This window comes from Callorhinchus milii, unplaced genomic scaffold (genome assembly GCF_018977255.1).
Source record: "Callorhinchus milii isolate IMCB2004 unplaced genomic scaffold, IMCB_Cmil_1.0 Scaffold13, whole genome shotgun sequence".
Taxonomy (NCBI): Eukaryota; Metazoa; Chordata; class Chondrichthyes; order Chimaeriformes; family Callorhinchidae; genus Callorhinchus; species Callorhinchus milii.
This window is the reverse complement of record NW_024704754.1, coordinates 19238659-19259513: the sequence shown is the minus strand read 5'-3', so window position 1 is coordinate 19259513 and position 20855 is coordinate 19238659. Positions and strand designations below refer to the sequence as shown.

General features: G+C 48.0%; 3 protein-coding genes across 5 annotated transcripts in view; 2 read left to right on the top strand and 1 right to left on the bottom strand.

The window, feature by feature from the left end:
• The first annotated feature begins 472 nt into the window (after window positions 1-472).
• On the top strand, window positions 473-4597 carry mrnip (MRN complex interacting protein). Of its 2 annotated transcripts, XM_042340155.1 has the most exons (7): window positions 473-591; window positions 1357-1416; window positions 1639-1736; window positions 1871-1946; window positions 2241-2395; window positions 2510-2549; window positions 2855-4597. In XM_042340155.1, the coding sequence occupies exons 1-7, from the start codon at window positions 532-534 to the stop codon at window positions 3533-3535; spliced, it is 1170 nt and encodes a 389-aa protein (XP_042196089.1). In that variant the 5' UTR covers window positions 473-531; the 3' UTR covers window positions 3536-4597. The 2 variants fall into 2 exon arrangements, with proteins under 2 accessions (XP_042196089.1, XP_042196088.1); XM_042340154.1 differs by having other exon boundaries at window positions 2241-2549.
• A 1089-nt stretch (window positions 4598-5686) lies between these two features.
• Window positions 5687-12048, bottom strand: sqstm1 (sequestosome 1). 2 transcript variants are annotated; one of them, XM_007908131.2, is made up of 8 exons: window positions 11547-12048; window positions 10425-10520; window positions 9413-9642; window positions 9145-9283; window positions 8133-8225; window positions 7662-7891; window positions 7265-7445; window positions 5687-6875 (listed from the first exon to the last, which is right to left on the bottom strand). In XM_007908131.2, exons 1-8 carry the CDS (start codon window positions 11728-11730, stop codon window positions 6718-6720), a joined length of 1311 nt encoding a protein of 436 aa, XP_007906322.1. In that variant the 5' UTR covers window positions 11731-12048; the 3' UTR covers window positions 5687-6717. The 2 variants fall into 2 exon arrangements, with proteins under 2 accessions (XP_007906322.1, XP_007906323.1); XM_007908132.2 differs by having other exon boundaries at window positions 8133-8222.
• A 7809-nt stretch (window positions 12049-19857) lies between these two features.
• Window positions 19858-20855, top strand: part of mgat4b (alpha-1,3-mannosyl-glycoprotein 4-beta-N-acetylglucosaminyltransferase B) — a 41248-nt gene continuing 40250 nt past the window's right edge. The window contains exons 1-2 of the mRNA XM_042339917.1: window positions 19858-20004; window position 20413. Coding sequence (XP_042195851.1) covers window positions 19915-20004; window position 20413 — 91 coding nt within the window. The 5' untranslated portion in view covers window positions 19858-19914. The remainder of the gene's footprint in view (window positions 20005-20412; window positions 20414-20855) is intronic.

The following is a 20855-nucleotide window of genomic DNA, read 5'->3' as shown; positions in this document are numbered from 1 at the left end:
TCAACCGATGAGATGCCATTGTTGGCGGAAGTGGAACGTGTGCTGTGTCGGGCGGTCAGCGGTTACAGATCCCTCATTAAATAATTTCACAATTAGATTTTGCAATGGACCCCGGACCGAGGTCTCGGACACGGAGGAGGAGGAGGAGAGATGTACAATGCACTGTGCGGCACAGAAACAAGTTATTCGGCTTCACAGATGGTACCGGAAGGGCTCTCAGACTCCAACTCCATAAATAAGCCCTGAGACCCCCACAGTGACAACTCACTCACACGTGTCATCACTGACTGATATTGTGTGATGTGGAGGCGGCCGCGAGGGGGCGCTGTGATGTGGAGGCGGCGCTGTGATGTGGGAGCGGCCGCGGGGCGGCGCTGTGATGTGGAGGCGGCGCTGTGATGTGGAGGCGGCGCTGTGATGTGGAGGCGGCCGCGGGGCGGCGCTGTGATGTGGGAGCGGCCGCGGGGCGGCGCTGTGATGTGGGAGCGGCCGCGGGGCGGCGCTGTGAGTCGGGGTTGAGCTCAGGAACTGATGGGTCCTCAGTTTCAGGCCCTGAGATGCTTTTCCTGTAAAACTTTCCAGGTTCAGCAGGTGAGTGAGTGACAGTGGGGGGGGGGGGGGGCAGGTGAGTGACAGGGGGGGGGGGCAGGTGAGTGAGTGACAGTGGGGGGGGGGGGGGCAGGTGAGTGACAGTGGGGGGGGAGGTGAGTGACAGTGGGGGGGGGGCAGGTGAGTGACAGTGGGGGGGGAGGGGGGGGCAGGTGAGTGACAGTGGGGGGGGGCAGGTGAGTGACAGTGGGGGGGGGGGCAGGTGAGTGACAGTGGGGGGGGAGGTGAGTGACAGTGGGGGGGGGGGCAGGTGAGTGACAGTGGGGGGGGGGCAGGTGAGTGACAGTGGGGGGGGGGAGGTGAGTGACAGTGGGGGGGGGGCAGGTGAGTGACAGTGGGGGGGGCAGGTGAGTGACAGTGGGGGGGGCAGGTGAGTGACAGTGGGGGGGCAGGTGAGTGACAGTGGGGGGGAGGTGAGTGACAGTGGGGGGGGGCAGGTGAGTGACAGTGGGGGGGGAGGTGAGTGACAGTGGGGGGGGGAGGTGAGTGACAGTGGGGGGGGGCAGGTGAGTGACAGTGGGGGGGGCAGGTGAGTGACAGTGGGGGGGGGCAGGTGAGTGACAGTGGGGGGGGGGGCAGGTGAGTGACAGTGGGGGGGGGCAGGTGAGTGACAGTGGGGGGGGGGAGTGACAGTGGGGGGGGGCAGGTGAGTGACAGTGGGGGGGGGGGAGGTGAGTGACAGTGGGGGGGGGGGGGGGCTGTCTCTGCTCTGGGAGAGGCTTTTTATGTATAAATGTTCTGTTTCAGGTGAAGAAGAGCAAAAGGTGGAATTGTAAAGTTTGTGGAGAGACACAGTCAGTGCTGAAGGTTGGAACCTGTTACCTGGGGTTTGGGGTCATTTCTGTCCTGTCCCAAACCATGTATCCCCAGATAGTATTTTCTAACACTAATTAGTTAATTAAACATTAATCTACTTAATTTGTTCTCGAAAGGCTGACAGGACGGTGGAAGGCAAACGGGATAGTCTTCTTTTGCCGGGAGGCAAAGTGACCTGTTCTTCTGTTCTCACTGACCAGTCTGTGTCTCTAGGTTTATGGTCAGGGCTCGGGAGCTGACTGCCGTCACCACGTTCAGAAGCTGAACCTGCTGCAGGGAGAGATGGTACAAGCCGCGGACACCGCTCCCTGGTACAGAAGTCTCTGTTTTCATTACTAATTACATTCCTGTGACCAAGCTATCCGCGAGATTGTTTTATTTTGCTGTTGAGATTAATGAGGTTTGTGACAACATTGGCTGAGATGTTGTTGTGTTTCTTGGGCAGGTCGGGCGAATGTGAGGTGGGCGTCTCAGTAAAGGACGGCACTGACTGGCACTGCGATGAGGCAAAGAGGCCGCAGGTAACTGAGCGAGGCCGAGACCCTGACACAGATACGGTGGTTCCAGTGGTTACAATCGTTTGCCAATTTAGGGTCAAAGCTGACTCCAAACTGTAACTGAACCAACCCAACTCCCATTCCCTGAGGCCATGGAGAGAATTGTTGATAGTGTATAACAACAACTTGCATTTATGCAGCATCTCAGGGTAGTGTCTTAGAACGCGAGCACAAAGCCTGATGCCAGTGTTTGTGATTGGAGCTGTGTATTGTGTGCGTTGTACTCTCTGAGCTCAGTCACTCTCATGCTTTTCACAGGAGAGCGAGCGAGCTGGAGGCAGCCGCTGGAGTAAGTATCTGGAGGAGACGCCGGAGCAGGAGGATGATGATGATCAGGAGGAGGAGGCCTGGATTGGGGCCAGTGTCAGGCAGCAGGGCCAGGCCAGCACCAGGAACCTCACCAGGGGCCGAAGGTCAGACCTAAGCTGCCGAGTCACATCACAAAGCAAAATACGGTTGAAGTCGGTGAAAGAAAATACACCTGTTTTAGTTTGTGAATTTTTCTCTCTCTTCCCTCCCCCCGACAGTAAACGCAAGAAAGCAGGATTGGGGGACGGACCAAGGCAGGTGGGTTTGAGCACGCTGGGGGAGAGGGGGGAGGTACGTGAGCTCTGCACTGTGCAATGAGAGACGTGAGGAAACGAGGGTGGGGGGTGGGGGGAAGCATCCCTGTCCTGAACCCTCGGCACAAAGCTCCTGCCCTCAGGAAGTTGTTTGTGTGTAATTGTCAGTCTATCTTTCAGCAAATCCATGTTTAAGAGTAAGAATCCCTGACTGTCCAGCGCCCTGGGACGTCCTCCCGACATGAAGGACGCTGTATAAATGTAACTCGGTGTTGTAAACTGAGGCAGGTTTTCTCTGCTGTGTTACAGAAGCACCTGAAGGCGGCTGGGAGTGAGCAAGGCTGGGGGAGCTCGCGGGCTGGTGTTGGCCATCGTTCCCGTGGGGATGATGGAAGACCGGCAGCTACGGGTGATGTGGCCCAGCGAGGCCAAACCTTGGCCTCCAGGTGGGATCGATTCCTGCCCAACGTGGGAGGTGATGACTCGCAGGGAGCTGACCACAGACAACCTGCCATCACAGAGCTGCCAAAGCCACACTTTACATCTAAACAGGGTAATGAACAAGATGGCAATGATCTTGAAGGCCCGGGTCCTCCTGAGGCGGGCCTGGGGCTCTCTAGCCATAACCGATATTTGCCGATCAGTGATAGAGTGACGGAGAAATGCTCCGCTCAGCTGCTCAGTGTCACTGCATCCAAACCCAAGGGGGAACCTAACATGGAGTTAGACTGGGTTGGTCGTGCTGTCAGCAGTAAGACTGTGTGTGATCAGGCAGCCAGACATGAGCCTCACCAGCCTTTCCCCATGTGGGCACACAGCCCTGGGGGAGGACCTCAGACTTTCAGCCCGAAGCCCCTTCTTCCCGCAACTTGTGACCTCTCACCCTGTGCTCCTCCTACAATCAACTCCCAGAATGTTGTGCCAGCCACACAGTTCCCTGGCTCCTTCCTGTCGCTCTTTCACACAGACGAGGACTTTGATGATCTGTGATTTCCAGGGTTTGATGGAAGAAAAGGACATTGCAGTGAAGCTAACCTCGGGTGGGAGGGAGGCAGTGTGTGAGGACAGCTCTTTATTGATCAGCCGGGTGTCTGACTCGGGAGGAAACCCATCAACATGCTTAAGAGTCTCCAAACCTGACTGAGGCTTCCACATACATATGCTCCCTACACATGGAGATTTCCCTGTGTCTGCAACGGAATTCGCACTCTCTCCGTAGAGGGAGGCACCCTGCCTACCAATTCCGGAGAGAATTAGGCGCAGGTTGTCTTGGGACCCCAGAGTGTGTGTTGAGGTACCTGCCCAGGTTTAACCAGCTCAGACTGTATAGGCCGTCATTGTGAGCATTGTGTGTCAAGCTTCACTGCTGCTTGTTCAGCCGGGACCACTCGCCTGTCTCTGAAAGGCTTTGAGTTGTAGATTTACCAGGAACTGAACGGGGAGGGTATCTGATCCTAGCAACAAGGAGCACAAAAATAAACCTGTTTCAGCAAAAGCCTTTGTTGTGTGGCAACTTGTGTAACACTAACCTGGGTTGCTCAATGCTTTGGCTATAATCCTCCCAATGAAGTGTACTGGTTCACTGCTCTGGGTGGAACTGTACTGACAGTCACTCAGACCAGAGGGAGTTTACATTCAGAGCTCACACCAGTGATCACAACAATCTGTAAGGAATCATGGTTGCTGCCTTATTCTTCCCCAAAATAGTCTTTTAATGAAAGGGTTTTTCCAACATTAAACATAAGCTTTCAAAAAAGCTAGTTTGAGTTTGCCTGTTGACATGTTCACAACTGAGGTTTACTCTCCTCTCGGCTGCTGTGGGCAATGTTGAGTTTGATTTCACAAACACTGAGGTCGGAGGAGAATTTGTGATGCGGTCTCTGGCTGGATTGTGACTGGAGGCCTTCAGTGGTGTGGAGAATGGTTTCTGTGTAATATGCACTAGTGGGAGTTTCCTGGGGGACGGACATGATGTATTTGCCAATTCAAGGCCCTGACGTTAATTTATAATTTATTCTGAAATATTCATTAAAGTGAAGTCCTTGGAGAATATACGAATTACCACTTGTGTGTGTGTGCTTCACAGTAATAGAGATTAAATCGTAATCTGTCTGTGTGTGTCAGTATTAGCCGAGCTCAGTGAGAGCGGATCGAGCAGGTCTGGCATCTCTAGATTAGCGCTGTTTCATTTGCTGCGAAAAACACTGTGTGTAAGTGATTCATCACAGGGCAGGTCGCCTCACCAAGCTGTGTGTCACAAGATGCTTTTGAACAAAGATAAATGTTTTAGAGGTTTATCATCAGGCCTTGAGCGAGATTACAGACTCTATTCACTTTCTATTGTCTAAATGTTTTACTATTATAACATCTTTCTGTCCTGACAAGATTAAGCCGTGTGGGTTTATTTACTGGGTGTGGCCAGAACCTTTCAGTTGCTTCTCTCCAGTGTTGACGGGCTGGTGTGTGGTTGAAATGCCAGCCTTGGCTCTCCTCATGATCTCTGCATTGCCTTCCTTTATTTAGCTTAAGCTGTTTACAGCTCCTTTCTTTCACAGCCTAATACTAACTGGTCATTTGTTACTTTAAAAGGCACTTTTAAAGCCTCTGAACCTTACTTCTCGGTGTCTCGGCCAAACTATCAGTCACCAACGTGTCTAGAACATTCTAAACGTAATGTCCTGAGCCCTCTGTATCACCTGGGAAACGAGACATTTGCTTTCAAGTCAATGTTGTCGACTTTGGCACCGAATTGTTCATTCTGCTTCTCAGACAATATTGCGATAATACGTTCTCCTCAACCTGGGCCTTGGGGACTTTAACCCTTTCATTGATTGATTTAGATTAGGATGAATATCAAAACGTATACTGACCACTTCTCTTTNCCCCCAAAAGAATCAATGTTATTTCACGTACTGAAAAATGCCAAAGATATGCACTTAATAATAATAATCCTTGCCTTTGATATAGCACCTTATCACGTCTTTGAGACATCTCAAAGCTCTTCGCAAAATATACTTTAAAGTGGAGTGACTATATTTTGTGGGCGAAACATGGCAGCCAATTGCGCACAGCTTCTCAGGATAGGTTTTCGAAACCCAAGTTCCCAAGTGAAGTAAATGAGATTCAGAATGCCAGACAGTCTGCTTTAATAATGCTTAGTTTATTGAGAAAACAGTAACAGAAAATTGACATAGATCAGCAGAAAAGGTGGATTAGCATTTTAAAGTGCTTTCACATGAGGGCTGTGCAGTCCTAGTCTTTATAGTAGCAACGTGTGACATTCCCAGTGTGACATGTGGACGGAGTTTAACACTGGAACCGTGTATAGTATATTCATTTTACCCATAAACATGCTTTGTAAAGTCCTTTGTAAATACCAAATACAGTGAATGAGGAGGAAAGAAGCAGGTTCAAGTTCCCAAAGGACTTGCATGCCTCTCTTACCTCCCCGTCCTACCCCACACACTCATGGTGTGTCTTGTTTCACCACTGACGCCTCAATGTGGCGTGTCTACAAATTTGGTCCCTCCTTCATTGAAAGCTTTACTGGGAGCCGAGTGAAGTTTAAAACAAACCACAGGGAATGCTGGAATGTCAATTAATAATGGTTTTAAAGTTAGCGTGTCCAGTTTCTAGTCAGATGTTTGTCAGTGATGAGGGTGAAGCTGGGTGGATGTGCTCAGAGAGCTGAACCAGCATCTCGGGAGGTCCTTCTGATGTGAAAGACACTGCATGAATGCAATTGTTGTTGTTGAATATCCAATAATGTGGGATTAGACTGGTGTCAGTCTACGTGTGACAACCTGGTAATTAATTATAGAGTCGTTTCCCTCTCCTGCACTGCACACAGTGGCCTTGCAGCTGATCAAATAACTTGTCGTTTCTAAAAGTCATTACTTGTGCTTTATTGCCTTGAGGAAGTCATTTCACATCCAACAATAGTTACATGCAGTCAACTTAAACCTGACGTGACCTGGAGAATACTGTGAGCAGGTGAGTTTAGCCCTGGTTGCAATGTGACCATAAAGGTGAGGAAATTGCTGCTCAGCCCTAATGTTCAGTAGCCCACCACCAGAGCAATAGGGGAGGTTAAATACATCAATAAAGCAAGCAGCAGCCTAATAAAATCGCAATAGTTAGACTACAGTGCTGTTAAGTGGTTGTGGGCAGCACTATTTGTGAGCTGAGGCCTTTGCGGGCTGGAGAGCATCCAGAGCGGAGCCGATGTCACACTGCTTGGCCTGAAGCAGCCGTGTCAGCCAACCACCCTCGTCGCTGAACCCCATTGACAGCATCTGGGACAAGGCTTCTATCAGGGGAGGTTCCGCATCTGTGTGAGAGAGAGCAAGCATATTATTACGGTTAGCCCCTGATATCAATGGCAATCCGTCTTCCTCTTAAACTAAATTTAAGGATCCACGTAAAGTAATTCTTTAAGTACATCTTGTGAAGGAGTTGTGCGAATAACCCCATTTCAGGCTCCCAGTGTCAATATCAGTTAAACACAGGTTAATCTGCAAAATAGAAAAAACCACCCCAACACTAGCAGTGATTCTCCACCTCTCACTCCTGATAGTTGAAGAGGAATTTAGCTTCCAGGTGACACCACCTCACAATTCCATAGACATGTTGCACTACAAGTAAGAATATTAGTTTTCAACAAGTAAGTTTTCCAGGCAAAATTCTCTTCCCTCCCCGCACAGCAGTCACTGCACTTACCCTGTGGAAGGTGTGGATAGACAGCTGCCTCTCTCAGGCCGGTGGGGCCATCAGTTTGCTGGAGCTCGCTGGCTTCCTGAAGCTGCAGGGCTTGGAAGGACTGGAGCTCCCCTGTGGATGGGTCAACCTCCTTGGACGAGAGATGAGTCCATTCCTCATCATTGTTACCACAGGTGCCGGGCTGCAGGTAAGAAGGAGAATCAGTACATGGAACACAGGCCACACCATCCCCCGCCCACAACCATTTTAGAAAAAGGCAGATAGGCCCAAACCTCTCGTTACAAAAAAGGAATACAACTTGATACCAATTCTAGTGACTGTCGATCTGAAGGCATTGGAGTTTCAGCATTACCAGAGAGCACTGTAGGAAGAGGAATTCCCTCTCTTTTTCTCTCACCTTTAATTCCACGTTCTCTCCAGACTGAGTGGGAGGGAAAGCTGGGGCTGAGTTCAGTTTCACGAATGGATGGTCTTGTTCCATTGGCTCTGATTTCGGCCCCTCCTGGTCTGGGACACTGACTGAACTCTGCTTGGACATTGACTGCTCAGAGTCCGAGTTCCCTCCCATGGATCTCGGTGGAGTCTGAGTGGCCTGATACCTCTGGCCACTGAATTCCACATCGATACCTGCAACACACCAGTCACAGTTAGCTGCTGATTCCATAGTGCAACAGTATAAACACACACACTCGGTCTGGTTAGCATCCGCTATATAAATCCACTTGTGTTTATTTAAGTTAAGCTATGGTTTGAGAGATTGTTTAAGTAGGTTAGTTTTGGTGTTAATTTTCCTGAGACAGGAGGGCACCAGCTGCTGAAGCAGTGAGCATTTGACAACTAACACGGCAGGGTGTATTGACTGACTTACCCAGTGGGCTCAGCATGTCAGCCACGCTCTGTCCAACGTTCTTCAGGAAGGTCAAGTTGACATCTTCATTCTGGGCCCCGGGAGCTGCAGCTGCTAATTGAAATAATTGTATTTAGAGGCGAGATTTTTATTCAGAGCCACTAAACCAATTGCACTGAAGTCGCAGAATGTCCCCTCCTCCCCAGTTTAGAAATCTCAGAGCCATTGTGTGGCGTTCCATGACCATCTGGGATTCTCCCTCTCATTCCCTCGCTCTGCAAAGTGCAACTAATCATGGAAAGCCAGGTATACATTGTGAATAGCAAAAAGGAGCCAGTAGTGAGCTGAGAGTTCCTTGTGATTGATTTAATCACTGCAATGACACTAGCAGCTCTACCCTCCCAACACAAAAACAACAACAAATTACATTTGTAAAGCGCCTTTCACGTCAACACAAGAGGAGCTCTTGGGTCAGGCCAGTTGGAGGCGACTTACACAATGTAGTGATGCCAACACAGAGCCCTGCCTCAGTCGTCGCTTTCCCAAACAGTACAATGACTGTTTGTTACAGACCCGTTACAGGAGCGACTCACAGAGGCTAACTGGCCAGACAGTACACGATTCACAGAGTTTAAACATTAAAGTTAAACTCAATCTGTCAGTGGATACTTAGTCAGCCCCGAGGCTCTGGATCTCTATCCCCCAGTGCCTTCACCGCCTCCTCCCTTTCCTCCTTCAAGGCCGGTCTCAAGACTTTTCTCTTTGGCCTTCAGCTCCCCTCTCGACTCTCTACCCCCTCCTCGCTCCCTCCCTTCCCTCCCCTCACCATTTCCCCCCTCCTCGCTCCCTCCCTTCCCTCCTCTCACCCTGACTATTTCCCCCCCAATGCTCAGGTCCTGACCCAACTGTACAGCGCCTTGGGACGTCCTCCCGACGTGAAAGGCGCTCTATAAATGGAATCTTGTTGTTCTTGTAGTCCCGATGCTGTGTGAAGTGGCTGCACTGTTGGGCCAGTTGGTTATGATGTACTTACGTTGCTCAGGCTGTGGGTGCTCAGTGGTTGGTGTTTGCTGCCCGGAACAGGATGAGGCTCGAGCCTGAGCGTGAGCCTGAGCCCACTGACACGGGCCTCCATGTCGCATCTTACGCAGCCACTTGCCACGAGGCATCCACTGTTAGGAGGGAAAGGAAACGTTTTAAAAACAACAACTTTCATACGAATGGTGTTGAACCACTGTTATTGATCAACAAAAACAACTTCTTTTACAGTGTCTTTTACAGTCTCTCTCTCTCTCCCTCACCTCGAGTGGGTTGAAGAGTGGAACTTGGAAGAGCAGCATCTCATGCTCCTTGTGGAGCCCCTTCCCCCGGCACATGCCGCACAAGTCGTAGTCGGCACACACTGTGCACTTGTAGCGAGGACCCACCACAGGCCCGTTGCAGCCATCACAGACCACGTTGGGGTGCAGCAGGCCAGCCAGCTTCTCCTGGGCAGTGTGCGGGCGGTGCTCCAGCTTGCATTCCTTCTTATCTGGGGGGACAGGGGAGACATTATACACATGATCTGCATGTTACGGGGGAGTGCTTGTTAAATGGTCTCTGTCGTTACAAACAGCAGGCTGAGTATGTGTGGGGGGAACAGACTAACTCAAGGATGGGGATTACTGTTAAAGGGTACTTTTGATGCAACTTGATAGTTCAAATTGCAATAAACCTGGTCACAAATGTAAACCAGTTTCAGCCAGAGGAATTTGAAGAGTTTATGAATATTTTAAGATGAGACATTACCACACAATATTTATGAAATATGTAGTTACTTTGCATTATCGTCAGCCAGCATTTGCTGCCAGTTATGAGACTTTTAGACGTTTCAAGTTGCGTGTACCATCCACAGTTTCTGTGGGACAATTTAAGAGGCGGGATGGTACCTGCAGAGCCAGGGTTCAGTAATGAAGATCTGAGACTCGATGCAATGATGGTGTTAATTATTGAGGTTCAATATTTATCCGTGCCCAGTACAGTAAAGTCCATTATAACAAGTTGCAATTATACAGCGTCTTTCACATCGGGAGGTTATCCCGAGGCGCTGGACAGTTGAGAGTTTGCACCCGAGCTGGGGATAGAGGAGGTTAAGTGTAGTCTGAGGAAGGAGTGCACAGTGCTGAGTTTGTGTGCTTTATAGACGTAACAGTTTAGTTCCAGTGTCTAGCAATACCAAGGCTTTGTGCTATTGACAGTCATTGTATAGTTTTATCTGAGCCACAGAAAACTAGCCCTCCCGATCTTACCACATTGACATTTCTCGGTACTTACCCTTAATGTAGATGCGGAAGGTGTCCTCCTGCAGAAACGACAGGGCCATCATCAGCTCATCATCACTGGAAAAGGCAATCATGTCTCCTTCCTCATCTGAGAGAGAAAAATCAAAAACTAAATACAAGTGGTTCGATGTTCATCCTTTCTCCCCTAAACTGACTGAGTCAGATGGAAACCTCTCAAACTCCAAACTCAGCAATAAAATGCTGACACCCCCTTGCCTCCCCCAACTCATCCCTCCCCAGACGTCATTCTCCTTCCTACACTACAGGTTCATAACCTCACACTTGGCATTATTACCTAACTGATATTTCATGATTTTTCTTTCTTTCTCCTTTCTGTTTAACCTCTGTGTTGTGGCTTTTTCTCATTAAGCCACATATCCTTCCTGGGAAACAATCCCAACCAATTCTCCAGGGACAGGAAGAACGTGGAATTTGGTCTCATTTTATAGTCTCCAGTTTGTAACTGAACCTGAAGCTTTCTGAGTGGCAGCCCAAAACAGCCCCCATTTTAATGTTACTAATGTTTAAGAGATGAGCATCTAATTTATTTGCATTTGGAGGTTAATTTGGATAAGGAAGGATTTTAAAACCCTGAGCACCTCACTGCTGGCCCTGTGCTCTAGTGGGTGAGGGTGTAATACTGCCAATGGCCGGGGAGGGAGACACACTCGACGCACCACAATTAACAAAATCTCAGGGGTCTCCAGGGTCGGGGCCAGAGCAACAACGCTCGGTCAAACCGGACTTAGGAACAAAAACAAATAAATCATATTTTGGTAATTAATTGTTTTAAAAAGTCCAGCAGCAGCAGCCACATCACCACGAGCCCAGGCTGAGTTCTAGTTACTGCGACACATGCAGATCGCAAATGGAGAGCAACCCCCGAGCAATCAATCTGCCAACTAGAATAATCTTTGCATTTGATACAGCGCCTCATCACCTTGATGAGGCGTCTCAAAGCGCTTCACAGAATAAATATACTGTACATGCATAAACACAAAATATGTAAACCCACTTTTCTCAAACAAAAGTTGATCATAGCTGTAGCTAATGAGGCAGTTTACTGTTCAAGAAAGCGCAGCAGAAGCCACACCAAGGCCACTCAGTCGCTTACCTTTGTAGTACATCTGGAAGGTGTCTGAGCGCAGGGACTGGAAGACCCTGGCCACCTTCTCATGCAGAAAGCTGAAGCTGGTTGACACGGTCTGGTCCACGGCAAACCTGCGGATCTCGCGGTTAATGTCCTCCTTGCCCAGGAGGTATGCCTTCACGTTGAAAGCCTTCATATTGAAAGACATGGTGTATCTCGTTGGGGAGCCTGAAAGGATCAACCAATAACCTTTGTGACGCAGCAAGAAATACAGACAGATCCAGAAGCCGGGTCTCTATCTGTTCCGAGCTGTGGTCTGGTCTGAGCACCGCTCCCTCTGCAGCCTTTATATAACCAGGGCCGGCAGGTTACTCAGCACAAACTGGAGGGATTTTGCTCCAGTTTTAGGGGATTTCCTCTTGTGTTTTCATAACTGATTTCTGCTCCTCCCATTATAAACAAAGGCTGGAACAAGTCAGATCTTGGCTCTTCCCCTCCCTCCTTTCCCCCATCAAAGGGGGTTCAGGACCCAGCGCATTGACAGGCAATCCATCCGCCTTGTGTTGGGCCAGGAACACAGGCTGATTACTGTACCTGGGAATATCACTTGTTGTGGAGAAACACAGTCAGGAGCAGGGAGGAATCAATGATTTTACTGCAGTTATTACTGAATGCTCAGCAATCATCTCTGTATCAGAAGGTGTAAAGGGAAACCTGGGTAGAGTGAGCTCACAATCCAGGCTGATACTGTGCTGTACTTCAAGGCAGAGCTGAGGGGAGCGCTGGATTGTTGGGGGTGGTTTAGTCCTGGATGAGGTGCTAAACCAAGGTCCTATCTACCTGTTCAGGTGGACATTAAAGTTCCTGTGATACTAATGGAAAAGTGAAGGGTTTTGCTGTATTGACTTGTTTTAGTCAATATTGTCCCAACCAGACCATGAGGTGAATGACCATTTAATCTGGAGGATTATCAGTCTGGACAGTGAGAAAAACTCCCTTCACTTTTCTAGTAGGGTAGCAGGATATTTAACATTCACCTGAAAAATTGTGTGATAGAACTTCGGGTGAAAGTGTCGTCCGAAGGGAGGCACATTCAACACTGCTCCCCCAGACTGCGCTGCTGTCAGCCCAGACTGTGAACTAAAATCCCAATGTGAGGCTTGAATCCACAACTATACACATTTCTACCTGTACCATCTTTCTGATTACACTGACTCATGTTGTAGAAGGCCCCAGATATTCTCACCTAAATGGCCATTCGTCATCTGTGAGCTCACAGTGTACGATAGAGGAAGCCAAACTAAGTCTGACTATCCTATGGGGGAGATAAACTGCCTCCATGTAGCCTGACAATACAATATTGAAGTCAAACTGTGGTGGTCTTGGTAGTCCAGTTCCTAAACAAGTGGGCCTGCAGTACAGACAAGCCAAACTGGCTCATTGGCAGGACTTGAGCAGTCACTGGGGGTTACGGTTGCGGCCAAAGCTGATGAGGTGGATTGTCCTAGCTGGGCAACACGTAGGAATCTTGCCAGACAGTATTCGCAATGGCAAGCTAAATGGTTTTATCTGGTTAAACGCCAGCGGTACCCTAACTCATACTCAGTGTTCCTAAGCCTCCATTCCTGTCAACCTATGTTTAATACTTTTTGGGATTAGATAAACAGGGTGTGTCCCTCCATTCCAGATGGAAGGAAATTTGTATGAATTTGTGAAAGTCTATTTGGTTTGGAAACTCTTAAGCACAGCAATTATCTGAGCAATAAGCTGAGCTTGATTCTACCCACAGCCAACATTTCAAGTAAAATGTATCACAAAATATTTTAAACTTTGGGGGAATATTGAAGTATTGGAATACTTTTTATTGAGACTTTATATATTTCTAAAATGTTTTTAAATTGCAAGTCATGATTGACTATCATAATTATACAGTTATATAGAAGCGTTGATGTTTCAACATGAACCTTGAGAACTAAAGTGTTCTGTGTTCCATTTAACATGTCATTCCAACTCTGACCTAATGAGCAGCACAGGACTGGGCCGGGGAGGAGTTGCATATGATTTCATCATTTCTGGAACAGTGAATGTGTGTATATTTGTGCCTATGAGCATAGTGGTGAAATGCATGATCAGTTTATTTAGAGGTTTTCTCTTTTTCAACTCTTTTCTAACAATGTTGTAGGGTATTTAATGTTCTTCTGAACAGGTTAAAAAATAAAAATTACTTTAAAAAATGGGTGACCACAAGAACCTTAGATTGAGTTGTGAGTTTCACGTAAGGGCACATACAGATACATGTTAGACTGAACTTAACTGAAATACTGTATTTTGAAAGGAATATTCCAGAATGTTCGAGATTCAGGGACTACTCCCAGCTTACACACATTTTCCGATCACATTACAAGATAGGGCAGTGAAGGTAATTAACCCCGAGTAGACTTGTTCACGTGATCACTTGTGACTCAGTGTCAGGTGATGCCGTGCTGTCTGGGAATGGGTAATGTAAAGGGGACGTGACAGGGGGGATTGCGAAGGGCTCTGTAATTCTCAATCCAGTGCTGAATCATCATGGGCCCATATTTATGATTTACATATGTTGACTATGATTACTTAGTGTTATCGTGCTATTAATCGCTTAACAAATATATAATTTGGTCACTCAATCCACGACTGTTTGTGGGACACTGCTGTGTGCAAAAGGCTGCCACATTTCGCTCACAAAAGATACAGTTAATTCACTTAACAGTATATTCTGTGAAGCGCTTTGAGATGTGATAAGGCACTATATCAAATGCCAGGATTATTATTATTATCATCAGTTTTACTGGTGCATTAAAACCTATTTGGGTAAAATAAAAATTAATTCTGCATTTGTATACTGTAAGGATAATTACAGTTGTTTTTCACAAGACAAAATCCATGGCTTTTTTGTGTTAAAAAATGGATGAAATTGAGGATGGGAAATATAACTACAAATTTCTGGATAAGATCAGTAAAAATCTATCTATTGGTTTGTGTTTTCTGCCTGTGTTAAAGGTAATCAATTACCATCACAGAGGTTTTGATATATAGCTCCAATCAGCTGCTTCATGTAGACCACAAGCAACAAATGTGAGTGATTCTGGCACCAAGTAATATACATGTGCACCAATTTTATTGCATTGTAACATTTCAAATGCACAGCGTGCGCTGGGGACAACTATGCATCGCAGAGAGTTTCAAACGTGCTTTGTTTTAAGTAACGTTCTATTTTAGTTTCTCCCCCTCACACAAAACAATTGTATTGTCTTTCCTATATGAGAGGCTGAGAGGGATCATTCTGGTTGATGTACTCTCACAACTGCAGGAGGGAAGATTGCTTAAAATGACTAATGCCCCTGGTTTAGGGAGGGAAAGAGATCATAACAACGTTTAAAAAGACAATTGGATAAACAATGGAGGAAAAATAATATTAAAAGGGTACAGGAAACAAGCAGCAAACTTTGAGGGGAAAGTTCAGTAATGTCTATGAGTCACACACCATTGTACAATGGAGTAACTTTAGATGGAGACTTATTGTAACTTAATACATGCAATAGATCTGCAACACGCAGCGTGGGGGTCAGAGATTCCTGGCCAGCAAACTGCCTGGAACAGAGTGACTGCAGGGCTCTCTAATTGCTACCAACCCGCCAGTCAGCTGCAAATTTTAAAAGCAACAATTTGAAAAGTTTAGAATGCGAAAATCTTTCCAAATGTTGCTGTTCTAACTCTTCTCGTTGTCGGTACATTACAGCCACGCCAATTGTCCCCAAACATCTGGTTAAAGGACCCCTTTTTATTAGCCCAGAGGTTTTCACTGAATAAAGGGGATTTGTTATTGAAGAGGACGCCTCTCTAGAATTGAGGGCTTCAAGTTGATTAAAGCACTCTTCACCTCAGCTCCGAATCTATCTCCTGATGCTCCCTTTGTACTACTAACCCTCTTCACTGAGAAGCAGTTTGAGGTGATAGGTCTGTGTATAATGCCCCATAAACAATGGTGTATATTTAACAAACAGCTCGCCATAATGATTTTAATGTACACAATTTCCTATTTCATAGGAATGTACAGGATTGTAACCCCACCAATATATAGTGACCTATATAGTGTATTTTTTTACAGTAGAATGAACGTCTCTAAGAACTCACCAGACATAAAGGAGAGCAGGGTAAAGGGAGACGTATGAATGATGACTAAAAATAGATAAAGAGATAAAACCAATTTCATTGGAATTCATTATAAAAATTAACTGATGCAATATTCATCACCTTTATTCCATATACTGTCATTTTTAAATAAAATATTAAAGAAATTGACTGACACAACAAATCCACAAAATCTCCATATTAATAATGCATCTGTTTCCACTTGTGTATTGTGGTGCTCTTCAGTAAATGTGTTGCGAAACAGGATGTAAGTAACTTCCAGTTGGTTAGAAACCATCATTAACCCAATTTGAAGCAAGGTGTTTCTCTCGGTGGTTTGAAAGAGTCCAAATGACTCTGGACAGTCTTGAGCACATTCGGAGGGTGGACAAATTCAATAAGCCTGTAGTTTAGTAAGAAATTTTCTGTCTTACCTTAGGTTAGAAACATCACAGGAGTGTTGTAGAGGGCGCTCTTCTGAGGTTCAGGTTAAGGCACCCTCCCTGGGTAGGAGCGAGAGCCAGGAGGTGACAGGGGAAAGAGAAATAAAGTAAGGGGAAAAGTTACTATATATAGGATATGCCATACATTTGATAATAAAATGAAGTAATGGAAGACTGCACACATGAAAAGTATCCAAAGGTGTTGCTTTAGTTATGCAGGGTGAACAATTTACAATACTATAGATTTTGAGGCTTTAAGAGACAGAATCTATTAAAATAGCAAACCAGGCTCGATGGCCTCCGGCTGTTCTGATGTTTCTATATTATTAAGAACTAAGACTCCATTGGTATATATACTACTGTTTATATTACCATTTTAATTGTAATTTTCATAAAGTAACCGTGTTTTAATTCTTGTTAAAACCCAACAATTGTAGATACAAAGCGCACACGGACAAAGCATCCGGTGGTTACCAGACATTTTCTTTTGGCGAATTTCTTGAATTTTTTTTCACCTGTCAAGTTTGACGCTTTATGTAAAGTTTCAATAGATAACTGCTGAGCTGTTCTGACCAGAGCTGCAGCTTAAAAATGACAAAACTTTTTTTTATTTTTTTTTAATTTCGTAAGGTTTTGTTCTGGAGCGATTTCTTGTTGACAAAGTGATGAACAAATTGATCCCAAAGCGATGGTTAATTAGGAGGTACTGCAGTGTATTTGTTTCAATTGCTACTCTCGTACCGGCCGCCAGGAGGCACATGTGAGGCGGACTGAGGAAGGAAAGCACTCGCGTTTGTACAACACTTTTACATCTCACAGAGAGCTTCACCGATAATTATTGTCCACTACATTGACAATTTTCTGTGTAAATACATCACTGACGCGCAGAAAATCAGTTGAAAATACATCATTCACCTTTGGAACTTTTTTGGGGGGGATAAATTCTTCAATACACCCGTCGCGCTAATAATTTTATAGGTGTAAAAAAAGTGAAACAATAAAAACTTACGTTTTTCTGCTTAAGATTCCATCAAAATGACAACAAAAAGATCAACAGAAACACAATTTGGAAAAGGTTTACAATAACAAAGACTTAATGCCACCTTTATCCAGCTTGTATATTTGACTGGTTTCAGACAGCAATTTCCTTTCACAAAGGTCATAAACTGAATGAGTTATGATGACATCAACAAATCATCATGACTGACAAAACCTTTCTTAACTCAAAATCTGAATAAGAAATGCTCATGTACAAACACATTGCAATATTCAGCTCATTCAGACATGTTCATATTAAATCCATTTATATACAGTATTATCTTGCTTTAGCAACATGCTGAAATGGCTTTTGATGACAATATTTTAAAGCCCTCTCCTGTGATCAGTATTTCCCTTTACACTGTGCTTAGTTTCGTTCATTTCCCTTGTATAGCAATATTCCTTAACCAATTGTGCAACAGTGCATGTATTATATATAAAAAGGAAACATTTTATTTTTTTAGAAAATGATGGTTGGGTATTTAGCTGTTCCATACATCTTTTATTCCATCCAGTAGGAAGCAATGACGTTAATGTGGACTCCTTCAACAGTTAAGCGACCATTGAGAGCGAGATTATCTGGTTAAAGGGTCGATGTTTTGATCATCTGACTGCCAGATAATAATAATAATCCTTGCATTTGATACAGTGCCTTATCGGGTTCTTGAGACGTCTCAAAGCTCTTCATGGGATATATTGTAAAGTGGAGTGACTGTGTATTTGGTGGGCGATATCTGAATCCGATTGATTTGTTAAATGATTTAAATATACTGTATATAATAGTACGGAAGTTTAGTTTATGTGTAGTACTAATTCAAAATTGTTCTTCAACCAGGCTTCCAAACCCTGATCAGCACAACACAGCCCACCACGTGTCTGTCACCTGCCCTGACCCCACCCATACCCTGTGTATGCACGTTCATCGAATGCGCGCTGGTGGGGTGGGGGGCAAGAGACAACGCCTTGGGGTGAGGCGAGGGACAACCACCACAATATTACACCTGTCCAGCATCTTTAAGCGATTTGAGATGCTGCCCTACAACGTGAAGGGCACTGTACCAAATGCAAGTTGTCGTTGTTGTACCAACCCGGACACGGCGTTCGACAATATTTGGGGATTTTTAAAAAAAACCCAGAGATAATCCATAAGGAGGGGAAATGGGCAATGACTTGAAAACGAACATAACAGGGATATGTGTGTGTGGGGGGTGGGGGAGGGAGCTGTGTGTGTGTGTGGGGAGGGCTGTATGTGTGTGGGGGGGGGCTGTGTGTGTGTGGGGAGGGCTGTGTGTGAGTGTGTGTGTGCGTGGGGGGGCTGTGTGTGTGTGTGTGGGGGCTCTGTGTGTGTGGGGGGGCTGTATGTATGTGTGTGTGGGGGGGGGGCTGTGTGTGTGAGTGTGGGGGGGAGGGCTGTGTGTGTGTGTGTGGAGGGGGGCTCTGTGTGTGTGTGTGGGGGGGGGCTGTGTGTGTGTGTGTGGGGGGGGGGCTGGCTGTGTGTGTGTGTGGGGGGGGCTGTGTGTGTGTGTGTGGGGGGGGCTGTGTGTGGGGGGAGGGCTGTGTGTGTGGGGGGGGCTCTGTGTGTGTGTGTGGCGGGAGAGAGCTGTGTGTGTGGGGGGGGGGGCTGTGTGTGTGTGTGGGGGAGGGCTGTGTGTGTGGGGGGGCTCTGTGTGTGTGTGTGGGGGGGCTCTGTGTGTGTGTGTGGGGGGGAGGGCTGTGTGTGTGGGGGGGAGGGCTGTGTGTGAGTGTGTGTGGGTGTGGGGGGGCTGTGTGTGTGTGGGGGCTCTGTGTGTGTGTGTGTGGGGGGGGGGGGGGGGGGCTGTATGTGTGTGGGGGGGGGCTGTGTGTGTGGGGGGGGCTGTGTGTGGGGGGGGCTCTGTGTGTGTGGTGGGAGGGCTGTGTGTGTGTGGGGGCTCTGTGTGTGTGTGTGGGGGGGGGGGGGGCTGTATGTGTGTGGGGGGGGCTGTGTGTGTGGGGGGGCTGTGTGTATGGGGGGGGAGGGCTGTGTGGGGGGAGATTACACTGAACCCGAGGCCATTGCGACCAAAACACCCGTTACCATGGCAACCCCAGGAGCTGCCGGTTCGCCCTGGGCAGCGCAGGGCAGCTTTACCCAGAGCAGTGCAGTCAGTGCCTGTCAGCCTCCTCCAGCCATCACCATCATCATCACCATCATCATCATCATCATTTTAGAAAAGAGCTCACGGCGTTAGCGCACCTCACGGTGATCGCAGCGGCTGTCAGGGCCGAGGACCCTCAGGCGGCGCCCGGGACACCCCTCCCCTCCCCTGGCCCCGCCCTCGGCCCCGCCCCCGCTCCCGGCCCCTCCCCCCCGACCCCGCCCCCGCCGCGCGCGCGGAACTTTTTCTTTCCTCCCTCTTTGGTACATTTTTTTTGAAAACAACGGTCCTGGGTCAGGGTCCCGGGATCAATGCGCGCCAGTGAGCGGCGCCGCCAGCCGGGCCGCCGCGCAGCCCCGCGATAGGCGCGAGGGGGAGGTATTGCGCCGCTCGGGGCGCCGCATGAGGGCGGAGCGCGCGCGCGCGCGGCTGCTGTGCTGCAGCCCTTCCCTCATTTTAAATCCCTTTATTTCTCTCTCTCTCGCGCGCTCTCTCTCTCTCTCTCTCTCTCCCCCTTTCTCTCACACACTCGCTCACTCCGGTTAGTGTCGTCGAGGAGGAGGAGGGGCGGTGATGGTGGTGATGGTGAGGATCGACATGAGAGTGACGATGCCCGAGCGCTGAGAGATGAGGCTCCGAAATGGCACTGTGGTGACGGCGGTGGTGCTGTGCGGACTGGTGTCCGTCTCCTGGTACGCGGCGTTCTTCACCCCAAAGGTGAGCGACCCCCCCCCCCTCCCCTCCCCGGGACACTGCCAAACCCCCCCCGCCCGCCATCCCGCCATCCCGGGGAGAGGGAGAGGGAGAGACGTGGTTTACCTCAGCCTCCGCCCCCCCCCGGGCAGTTAACGGCTGTCTGTGTCCCCGGTGCCGGCCCGCGGGGCCCGGGGCGGGCGGGGCGGTTGGTCCTGGTTCTCGTATCCGGGTCAACGAGTTTGTGGGTTCAAAGGCCGGTGTCGGTCCCCACCCCCCAGCGGGATAGCATCCTGGGGTAAGCGCCCGAGGACGCTCTCCTGCCTGAGGCGCTATATCACTTGTTGTTGTTGTTGTTGTTGTGTGTCCCCCCCCCACACGCCGGGTGATCAGGAGTGAAACCCGGGGGCCATCGGTGTGTGTACAGCTGAGGGTTCAAGCTCTCTCTCCCGGTGTCTGGGGTTGGATTGGGGGCGTCCCGGCGCCGTGATAATGTGTTCTCTTATCAAATGCGAGGTTTGTTATTAATACATCAATAATAATAATAATAATCCTTGCATTTGACACTGCCCCCCCCCCCCCCCCCTCATGGGTGTTTGTGGGACTGTGCTGTGTCCGCATTGGCTGCAGAGTTGGCTCAGAAATGGTCACTATACTGTATTGGTTCCGTGTGACCTGTTGACAAATGTAGATTAATGAAAACATTTGTAGGTATACAGACACACACACACACACGCACGTCGTACATTTTTAAAAAAAACAGTTGCGCAGGAACGTGTTTCTTCCCTTTAGAAAGCGAAGCGTGTGTCCCTGTCCCTGTCAGCTCTCCGACATCCCCTCCTGATAAATTGGACAGGAGCTGTCTGGCCATTGTA